We start from the raw sequence: 11,826 nt of genomic DNA on the forward strand, positions 1-11,826 counted from the left end.
TTATAACTAAACATTAAATTAGGTCAAACAAGTCGAAACTTGTTCAAAGTTTATTTTAATATAACGAAGAAAACAATTTGTCGCGAGGTAGTCTTTGGAGGCCCTGTGCGGTGTCCCTGGTTGCCCGGGATAAGCCAATCCATCTCGCTCCTGAGAGGGTTATTGGTTTCGTCCTGCCTTAGACTAATCATGAGAGCAACAACAACAACTCTCGACCAGTGGTGCATTCATCGGATAGACATGACCAGACACACACACCGCCTTATCTACCGAGGTCATCCCTGATGAAGTCCTGAACTGACCACTGAACCCAGACGTTCAAGTACAAAACCAAACAAAACGACCTTCGAACATTTAGCATGCGAGAAACTGGTGGCATAATAAGTTATTTAATAACCAACTTTAAAGCATAAAAAAAACATGTTACATTGATTATATAGAGTTAGTAACCACAAGGACTGATGATGCAACACACCTTAATCTCAAGAACCATTTATGCAAACTCTTTGTCCATTTCAAGACTGCTACTCTAGTTTTGGAAGCAAGTTGAAGCAAAAAGCCAAGTCAACTAAATTTCACCAAAAGTCTCAAACAAAGTACCAATTTCTGTAAAGGAACCCTTGCAAACACACACACACACACTTCCAAATTCCCCTTTTTATCTCTCATCTCAACTCATTTCAATTATCTTTTCCAATGAACTAATTTACAGGAAGAACAAATTGCTCTTCACTGTTCAAATTCGCAACCTGAAACCCTATCGATTTTTGCGTTTAACCTCAATTTCGGAAGCTCAAAATTGGGGATTCGCGTTAGATCTGAAGATTATTGTTGCTGTTAGCTCAACGATTTAGCTTTAATTCGGGTTTCTTGAAGATATTTGTATTTCTAGGGTTTTTAAGCAACAAACTTCGTTTTGGTCTGATTTAGGGTTTTTTTTTTTTGGTTCTGGAGATTTGTTATGGGGCTTTGTTGGAGCATTCAGATTAAAGCGGACAGCGCGTTTTTTACTGGTAATTTATTAGTTTTTTTTGATAATTTCTGTTAATTTGTTGTGGAATTTATGGAAATTTTGGGATTCAAATGAAATTTTAAAGTGATTATTGTTAATCATGATTATGATTATAGTATGATTATTATTTATTAGTTGGTGTTGATTAGATTATAGTTGATTATTTTGGCATAATTATTGTGTCTTAGTGATTATTAATTAGTTTTTAAGTCATTAAGTGACTGTTATTTTGCTAATTTCATACTTTTTACTTGTTAATTTCTGCTAATTATGATTATAATAAGATTGTCAGTTGATTAAAATGATTAGATTATAGTTGATTATTTTGGCATAATTATAGTGTCTTAGTAATTATTAGTTTCTAAGTGACTGTTATTGTTAACTTTAAACAGATTAATTGTGTTGTTATATGTTTTTGACTGGTATTTTTTTAGTTTTTACTTGTTAATTTATGCTGTTTGGTTGTGAAATCTATGAAAATTTTAGGATCTATGTTGTATTATTTGGATATATGATGACTTTCTGAAAGTGATTATTGCTAGTTATGATTATAATAAGATTATTAGTTGATTAAGTTGATTATTATGGCATAATTTATTAATTATAGTGTCTTAGTAATTATTAGTTTTTAAGTGACTGTTATTGTTAATTTTAAACAAACTGATTGTGGTAATATAGGTTTTGACTCTAAAACTGGAGATAAGAATGGAAATAGTAATTCAAGTAGCAAGGTTTCGACCGGTTCCCAAACGCAGACCCCTCGAAGTGAAGGTGAAATTCTACAGTCATCCAACTTAAAAAGCTTCACTTTCGCTGAGCTTAAAAGCGCTACCAGAAACTTTCGTCCCGACAGTGTTCTCGGTGAAGGCGGGTTTGGTTCTGTGTTTAAAGGGTGGGTTGATGAGCATTCACTTGCAGCTTCGAAACCGGGAACTGGTATCGTGATCGCTGTAAAAAGGCTAAACCAAGAAGGATTACAGGGCCACAAGGAGTGGTTGGTTAGTTCTTTTCACTTTCTTGATCATATAGTCTGTTTTGTAAAATTTGTATATGCACCAAAATTGTGGAAGATTTGGTACACACAATTTTCAATTAAGACATCCAAAATGTTGTATTTTGGTGCCATTTTGGTGTAAGACTATATTCATTACACCAAAACTTCATTGTTCACATATTTATTAGTATTTTAATGTAAAAAATAAATGATTGATACCAAAAGATATATTATTAAAACAATCTCATTGAGAGCTTTAAAATGAGTACCATATTGAACATGGTGAATAAATATTTTCTTTTTATAATTAAATAAATATGAGATGAAAATAAATTATTTGTTTTTAATTTTATAACTAAACTGGTTTGACTACTAAAGTCATTATTGTCAATTTTGAGTGCATGATAAAACTTATCATATTTTTTTTTATTATTTATTAAGATGATTTTAAAATTACCTAACTGTTCCTAACTTTAGTTTGCTTCTTATTTAATTCTGATTTTTTAACTCGCAATAATTTTCTTGAAATCCCACATCCAAACAGACCCCTAAGTTTGTGAATTATGAGATATGATTATTTATAGTTATTTGTTTGTCGTTAGACCTTATACAAAAAAAAAGCACACTTGGATCCTTATAGTTATCCAATTACTTTGAAAATTTCATTTTCCTGTCAACAGAGTCTAGCATCTTATAAAATAAATCGTCTGATTGTGTGCAGGCAGAAATTAATTATCTTGGACAATTGCGCCATCCTAATCTTGTGAAGTTAATCGGTTATTGCTTAGAAGATGATCATAGACTTTTGGCATACGAGTTTATGCCAAAGGGTAGCATGGAGAATCATTTATTCAGAAGTAAGTTACCAATAAGTATTAATTTATTTACAAGTTTGTAATTGATATGTTTAAAAATTTATATTTATAGGGGAAGGTTCAAATGAAAACCACTAGTTAACGCGAAAACTCGAAAACTAACTAAAAAAGCCTAAAAAACATACCAATTTTCGCTATTTTAGGTATATAAAAAACTCTTTTTCAATTTTTTTTTTTTTGTAGTGCACATGTGTAATAATAGTACACATGTGTACTACAAAATGTTTTTTTTTTTTTTTGAAAAAAAGTTTTTTTTATATACAAAAACTAGCGATTGTTAATAAAAAATTGTAAAAAAAATTGGGTGTGTTTTTTAGGTTTTTTTAGTTAGTTTTCGAGTTTTCGCGTTAAAAGTGGTTTTCATTTTAACCATCCCCTTTATTTATAAATTGCTATGAACTATCACATCAGTTGCCACATGGCCTTCTGCTGGCTCAACATGTCATTCATTCCGATAATTGCTAATAAAATGTAACCTGGTTACTAAAATCTTTGCTAAAAGCAGGAAAAAGTGTAAAGTTCTGTTCTATTTCATGTTATTTGGCCAATAAGAAATTAGCTAAAGGAGCATCCAAATGGGTTGAACCGGCCAAACAAGTTAGAACTCTGTCAAAAGTCTAGTTTTAATGCATACAACCTCCTAGACCATTGTATTCAACGTTTTGGATTGTTATCGTAATAAAATTGTTTTATTACACTCATATTTAACACACTCGTTTAATTTTTACATAAATTGGGCTCAAAAGTATTCACTAGCCAACCCAATCCGACCAGGCATGTACTTTAAAATGACCCATTTGTACCTGAACCCGTTTAAACTTACCATACATTTAAAATTTAATTGGAGAAATTCTTTATGTGAAACAGGAGGTTCTTACTTCCAAACACTATCTTGGCGTCTACGCATGAAAGTTGCTCTTGGGGCTGCAAAGGGTCTTGCTTTTCTTCATAACGCTGAACCAATGGTTATATACCGTGACTTCAAGACTTCAAATATTCTACTTGACTCGGTATGATGTATTTTAATGAAGCTTTTAATCTTTGGTTTTGTACTTTTGTTATTGCATAAGCCATAAAATACCAATGCGCTCTCACACTTTTGAACCATTTTAGCGACTATACATTTTTTTGTACATTTGAGTCATAAATAGATTTATAAAATACCAATGCGCTCTCACACTTTTGTACCATTTTACCACATTAATCTTATTTATAATCAATTTAACATTTTTATGTTGTCACAAAAAATATGGATGTGATTATGTGCATCATACAGCTAATATCCAGTTTTATGACTTTTGGCTACAATAAACAGAATTTCAACGCAAAATTATCTGATTTTGGGCTAGCAAGGGATGGACCTACCGGTGATAAAAGTCATGTTTCTACTAGGGTTATGGGAACCTATGGATATGCTGCTCCTGAATATTTATCAACCGGTATGTTTACACGTTTGTGAAATTTTAAGTGTAGTTATGGTAGTTGATTTCTTTCTTAGTTATCTCAACTCATATTTTATGAATTTATTTTATTTTCATGAAGGACATTTAACTCCAAAGAGTGACGTATACAGCTTTGGAGTGGTTCTTCTAGAAATCTTATCAGGTAAAAAAGCAATCGACAAAAACCGCCCTCCTGGAGAACACAACCTAGTCGAATGGGCCAAACCATGTCTAACCAGCAAACGAAGAATCTTCCGGGTTCTTGACCCACGGCTCGAGGGTCAATATTCACTGGGTCGGGCCCTCAAAGTAGCCAACCTTGCGCTTCAATGTCTATGCATGGAGCCCAAAATGAGACCAAGTATGGATGAGGTTGTGTCCACTTTAGAAGAGCTTCAAGATGGTGAAAAGCGTGAGCGTAAGGACCCGCGTGTGGAACCCGCTAATAATAAAGCGCGGTCGTGCAGGCAAGAAGTTGGGACCGGGTTGGTTGCTTATCCTAGGCCTTCAGCTTCGTTGCGGGCTTAATTAAGAGGTTATGATACCGTTTTTTCTTTTGCAAGTGTGCCTCAATGGGTCTACTTGGTGTACAGTTATTGTTTTTATTTTTGTCTGGCTCCGTGTTTTGGAAGTGGGTTTGTGTCCTTTGTTTGAATCCATAGAGTATGTTGTTGTCTATTGCTAGAAAGAAACATCGAATGATTTTTGGTGGTTATGATAAAGGATGTGTTAATTTGTGAGGAAAGCTTTGGATCTTTGTGATGAAGAGTTTGTGTTCTAAAAGTTCATACTTATATGTTGTAAACTAGATCTTGCCTATCACATCAAAACATTTGCTCAATCAAAATGAAAAATGCTGTCAAACAACGCTGCCTGGATGTTCAAAAACCGCTTAGACCGTCCAAACCAAGCACACTTGGCTGTTTCGGTCAGGCTAGGAGTAATATGGTTTAACCGGTGGTAGTAACTTGTGTGAAGCGTGGCGAATTAGTCCCTGAGGAGGACCAGGCATGACGCACTTGTTTGTTATTCAACTTATATTATATCGACTTAATATTGTTTTGTTATATTTCCCACAAATAAAAAGATAATAAAACAAATAGTTTGACGATTATTTCAGCAAATTTGGTTGTTTGTTAGGGTTTGTAGCTACCTAGTGTATGTGCCCTCTTGAGGTTGAGAGTTTAAACAAATGTGAAGATTTGACAATGGGATTAGGAGTGAGTTAGCCAATTACTAAAAAAAATAAAGAGTTAATTACACAAATGAGTCCTGTGGTTTATACATAATTTCGTCTTTGGGTACTAACTTCTTTTTTTAACAGGTTTAGGTTCTATGATTTCAATTTTGTAACACCTTTGGGTACTAACACCAAAATTAGTTAATTAATGACTAAAATACCCTTGCATTTTTTTAAGTTTATCAATGTAACACAATTGGGTACTAACACCTAATTTTATTTAAGTTTAAATCAATTTTACAAAATCTATTTTTTTTTTATTTTCATTATTTTATTATATCTCTTAATTAACATAAACTCTATTTATTTTTTTTTATTTTCATATTTTATTAAATTTCTTATTTAACATAAAATCTACTTGTTACACCAGTATTTTTTTAAATAGATTTTTTAAATAAAATCTACTAGCTATATAGTTTTTTGTAAATTAAATTTTTGTTTTCAATTTTGGATTGAAATGATTGATAATAATAAATATCTTTCATGTAAAAAATTTAAGCCTTTTTTTAACTCGTTTTTTTGTTCATTTACATTTTACTATTTTAGAAAGATATTTAATTTACATAAAACTATATAGCTAGGTATTTTAGATAAAACTAAAAAAATTTAAGCCATTTTTAACTCATTTTTTTTTTGTAAAATAGATATTTAATTTACATAAAACTATATAGCTAGTAGATTTTACTGGTGCAACTAGTATATTTTATGTAAATTAAATATCTTTCTAAAATAGTAAAATGTAAATGAACAAAAAACGAGTTAAAAATGGCTTAATTTTTTTTACATGAAAGATATTTATTATTATTACTAGTATTAAGCCCCTGCGTTGCAGCGGTTGTCATAAAACTGTGTTAAGTAGTAGCAATATTATACTGTTGTCAGCGACCACCAACACCGGAAAAGCTCATAAAAACAAAATAAATAAAAACGGGAAAAAATAACGTCGAGCAAAAGCAGACGTAAAATCTTTAAATCATGCACGCTGGTTGCTGAGAAATTAAACCGAAACGTAAAATATAGAAAAAATAACTAAGTCCATCCAGGATCCGCGTGTTGGATGAACTTGTCAAACGCAGAAAAATAGATGTGACACGACGGGCCAATCAAACAGGATAAAATATACGAAAAAATGTTGAACCCTACATGCACGTTGCGGTGCGTTAACTCACAAAATTTAGAATGAAACGAAAAACTTGAGCAAGATGAAAAGTATGGTGGACTAAAATTGAAAATAAAAAAGAGTTGGGATTAAATTACAAAAGATGAAAAACTTTGGGTTAAAAGTAAAAAAAAAAACAAAGGGTTTTGAATTGCAAAATTGAAGTTATTTATTAATTTTAAATAAAGATAAGGATTAAAATAAGTGATATCTATATATTGGTTATTAATTAATTTTAATATTAAAAGAAATTTATATTGGTTATTAATTAATTTTAATATTAAAAGAAATTTATTAAACAAATATAAATAAAATTTATGAGATTGAAGGAGAGAATGCCATGTGACATTATTTGGAGTCTTTTATTATAAGTTAGATTATTATTATTATTATTATTATTATTATTATTATTATTATTATTATTATTATTATCAATCATATATATCCAAAATTCAAAACGAGTAAGGTTTACATTATTTAAAACTAGTAAGAAATTTAATTTACATAAAATTATATAGCTAGTAGATTTTATTTAAAGAAATCTATTTAAAAAAAATACTGGTGTAACAAGTAGATTTTATGTTAAATAAGAAATTTAATAAAAGTATGAAAATAAAAAAAATAGACTTTATATTAATTAAGAGATATAATAAAAAGATGAAAATAAAAAAAATAAATAGATTTTGTAAAATTGATTTAAACTTAAATAAAATTAGGTGTTAGTACCCAAATGTGTTACATTGATAAACTTAAAAAAAATGCGAGGGTATTTTAGTCATTAATTAACTAATTTTGGTGTTAGTACCCAAAGGTGTTACAAAATTGAAACCATAGAACCTAAATCTGTTAAAATAAAAAGTTAGTACCCAAAGGCGAAATTAGGTGTAAACCACAGGACCCATTTGTGTAATTAACTCAAAAAAAAAAAAAAAAAAAAAAACAAATTGAAGACTTGATGAAGTAGATTCATACTTTAATCAGATTGTGCAATAGATTCGAACTACACTATGGGTATGTTTGGCAAAAGTAGCGGGTGGCTGGAGGCTGGTAGCTGAACCTTTTTAGATATATTTAAGTGTCTGGCAGAGTAGTTGTAGCTTTTAATAAAATGTATAAAATGACCTGGAGATAACTAAAAAAACATAACTAAAAAGTTCATTATCTTTAGAGGTTAAAATAGTCATTTTTCCCTAAAAGCTTGTACTTCCTTCTAAACGCTACTAGTATGAGCGTTCAACCAAAAGCTTCAAGCTCCTTCAACGAAACAAGACTTTTTATTGAGCAAGAGCTTTTAAAAGCTCCATGCCAAACATACCCTATAGCCACCACTTTTTTCGATCAATACCTTTGATCTTGCATGATTAATCAACCTTTTAAACAAAAAGTTTTTTTCTTCTTTAGCCTACTGCAAGAGAATTTGTTATGATTTAATTGCTATATATAGATATATAGCAGTGTTTTCTATTATAGTACTAATTGTGTAGACAAAACACCCTTTGCTACAATAGCCAACATTTTTGACAAGACGCCCTTTGCACCTTGAGGAGTTGAGGGAGCCTTGTGTTTAACTAGCATACCCATAGTAAACTAAACACGTGAATGCCCTGAAGCTCAGACGAGACACACAGCCCAGTCGCCTAGACTAGTGCAGCACTAATTTCAAACAAGCCGAGCCACCCAATATCTAGTCTAAAACAACCAAACACTCGCCTGGCTTATCTCGAGCATTCACCTTTTTAGCACTTTAGCTAACCCTTTACACTTTGATAGGCTTGGCTTATCCACCACAATGAACACAGATACTTCTAAGATGAAATCATTCAGGCACAAACATAAATCATGAAAAACATACTCAAATTGAGATACTCAAAAACAGAATATATATATATATATATATATATATATATATATATATATATATATATATATATATATATATATATCCAACAAATCATCCCTAACACATAACAAATAAAAACAGTTATAATTATATTATTTAATTAACCTCAACCTCAAGCCTTCTGGTAAACATAAGTAAGGCCACACTTGCCACAATAATGCCTATCAAAATGATTCGCCATAAACGTACCCGCCCCACACTCCGCATTGGGACACTCTTTCCTCAACCTCTGCACTTTACCAGCATCATCCACCTTATAGAACTGCAAAACACTTAGCTTCACCTTCTTATGCTTATGCTTGATCTTCTTGGGCTTTGTGTACGTCTTCTTCTTCCTCTTCTTGGCCCCACCACGGAGGCGGAGGACCAAATGGAGCGTTGACTCCTTCTGGATGTTGTAGTCCGCTAGGGTTCTGCCGTCCTCCAGCTGTTTTCCGGCGAAGATGAGGCGTTGTTGGTCCGGTGGGATGCCTTCTTTGTCTTGGATTTTGGACTTTACGTTGTCGATTGTGTCTGAGGATTCGACCTCTAGGGTTATTGTTTTGCCCGTTAAGGTTTTTACGAAGATCTGCATTGTTGCGGTGGTGGTGGTGGTGGGGTGGTTACTGGTTAGGGGTTTGATGGATAGATGTTTTTGTAGGGTTAAGTTGATGGTAATTTGGGCTTTTTGTGGGGTTGATGAGCTATGGGCTTTATTATTCGATAGTCAAACTTATAGAAAGAAGAGTAAATTAGTTTTGAGCAAATTGCCACAATCATTCATGAGGTTTAGGTTTGTTTCATCCAAAACTTTTTTTAATGCCAAATAGCCCTTCACCTTTGACATTTTTTGTCATTTTCATCCAAACCACTAACTTAGTTTACTTTTTCTGTTAAGCTGATAAATATTTGGATGAAACTGGCAAATATAAAACCTCAGGGACGATTTTGGCAATTTACTTAATTTTTTAATTTCTTTTATTTAATTAATTAATTTTGTCACATATATATAAAACATAATATACATGTGGTTCTTATAAAAAAATTAATAGTTTTCTCACATAATTTTTATAAATTTTAATCCAACCACTAACTCAGTATTTTTATCTATTAAGGTGAATGATATTTTAAATTTTATAAAGTAAGACAAAAATTAATTTCTAATTTTTTATATACATCAGTTTTATAAAAATAAAATATACTTCAGCCTCTAAATTTTATAAAACTAAAATGCTTGTGACCTTATAAAAAAGGTGAAATAAAGAAATCTTATCATATGTACCAGGTTTGTAATTCATCTTCTACTCTGTTAAATTCGCTCCTAACAAAAAAACAGAAGCCACTGCCCCCCCCCCCCCCTATCAAACAACGTATCGTTACGAAACCTTAAAATAACCCACCAAATAGTAAGTATAATGCCATGAACCAAAAGTTTCTTTACTCAAACCACTCAGAATAAATACCCTCATAATCTTAATTAGATAAATATTTTATTTCTACCAACATATTTCTTAGGTGCTCAACACATTTAAAAATATGTAACATTTTACAATTTTTTTCAAAGAGAATTTATTCTCAATTTTTCGGTATAATTCATAAAAAATGATGAAATATATAAAAAACGTGGGGATCGATCTCCACCTTTTTTGTACTGTAACTCTCTTGAATACAAATTTGAGAGGAGTGTTTTATGAATTAAATAAACAAATAAGTATAAAGGTACATAAAACTAACTAAAATCATTGTATCCTATAATTTGAATGTATCATAAAAAAAGGATTCAACCCCATGTAATACATATGTTTTAACCTAATAATAAATAAAAAACAAAGTTTAATGTTATAATAAATAAATAGTACATCAGAGTTCATTTTTAAAATATAAATCTTCACGATTGTATATGTTAACATATGACATTATATTTTATTCAACATGTGCAATACATGAGTTTTTTAAAGATATGTCTTTTTTATTATTTATTATATAAAACTACATTTATGCAACCCGCGTAATACACGGGGTTCTAACCTAGTTTTCTATAATCTAACAAAATAACCATTATTATTTAAAGGCTCCCACTATTCTCCACACCCTCATAATCTTATTTTCACACCCCCAAATTTATACGGGTTGTATAAGGTTATACGGCTCGTGTAGAGGAATGTTGCACAAAAGAAAGGCCATAGACTGTTTTTGTCTTGTTCTATACGAGCCCTATAGTATTATACGAGCCGTATAAGATGTTATACGACCAGTATAATAACATACAACCCAAACACAATATTTTATTGTGTTTTTGACAAGTTTTTGAGTATTTGAACATCTATCCAGTTGTATAACCCTATACAACCATTATAGATATAAAGGGTTGTTTTTTTGGTCAATTAGCAAAACTGAAAACATATTACTAGTTTTTTATTGACATTGAGCTTATTAGTGAAAAATAAAAAACGTATACGAGTTTAATAACGGTTTTATTATAATACGAGCTTATTATTGAAAAAACGTATAAGTTTTTAATAAAATTCGAGTTTAGATAACTATTTTACTTTACTGAAAAACGTATCACGAGTTTTGCCGGATTAGTTGCGTTAGACGTTAAGTTATTAAGGCACGAGTTTGTAATATGCCCCTGATTATGTTAGAATAACAAGTTTAACATTCTAATGCATAAGATAAACATTATGATAACAATCATCAAACAAAATAAGATCAACGTAAGATAAATATTTACAATGATACATACAATATTCCAAATCAAAATACAACAAAAGCAAAATACAATCAGCCACTACGACGACTGTGACGGAGCTGGTGGATGTGCAACATTTGCTTGTGGACCACACCGACATGTATCATCATCGCTATCAGGGCATCCGTCATCCACCGTAAGTCGCTCCGTATAGTAGCTACGTTGGCCTTGACCCGTATCAATCTCTCATCAAACCCCAACGGAGGCATCACAATTCACATGTGGTCTCACGCTCTGTCGCTCATACGAACGATCACCCTGTGCAGCCTCCGCATATGACTGCACCCTATCAACCCCAACACCTCCTATCTGTATCCATAACCTTTGTCGTGTTAGATTATTCTATACCAGCCGTATTAATCCTATACAGCCTGTATTTACACGGCCCATAAAAAATTCGTAAAAATAAGAATCAAGGTGTTGCTTTATAAAAAAAAAGGTGTTGCTTTATCAACACTCCTTTTTTAAAAGTC

The 11,826-nt window shown here is 31.5% G+C and overlaps 2 protein-coding genes across 2 annotated transcripts; one reads left to right on the top strand and one right to left on the bottom strand.

Moving 5' to 3' along the window:
- The first annotated feature begins 463 nt into the window (after positions 1–463).
- On the top strand, positions 464–5,111 carry LOC110895049 (probable serine/threonine-protein kinase PBL11). The gene is made up of 6 exons (XM_022142309.2): positions 464–1,013; positions 1,691–2,010; positions 2,728–2,863; positions 3,749–3,891; positions 4,197–4,320; positions 4,424–5,111. Exons 1-6 carry the CDS (start codon positions 962–964, stop codon positions 4,849–4,851), a joined length of 1,203 nt encoding a protein of 400 aa, XP_021998001.1. The 5' UTR covers positions 464–961; the 3' UTR covers positions 4,852–5,111.
- Positions 5,112–8,692: 3,581 nt separating this feature from the next.
- LOC110895050 (ubiquitin-40S ribosomal protein S27a) lies at positions 8,693–9,254 on the bottom strand. Its single transcript, XM_022142310.2, has one exon. The coding sequence runs from the start codon at positions 9,194–9,196 to the stop codon at positions 8,735–8,737; it is 462 nt and encodes a 153-aa protein (XP_021998002.1). The 5' UTR covers positions 9,197–9,254; the 3' UTR covers positions 8,693–8,734.
- Between the last annotated feature and the right edge of the window lie 2,572 nt (positions 9,255–11,826).

This window comes from Helianthus annuus, chromosome 12 (genome assembly GCF_002127325.2).
Source record: "Helianthus annuus cultivar XRQ/B chromosome 12, HanXRQr2.0-SUNRISE, whole genome shotgun sequence".
NCBI lineage: Eukaryota > Viridiplantae > Streptophyta > Magnoliopsida > Asterales > Asteraceae > Helianthus > Helianthus annuus.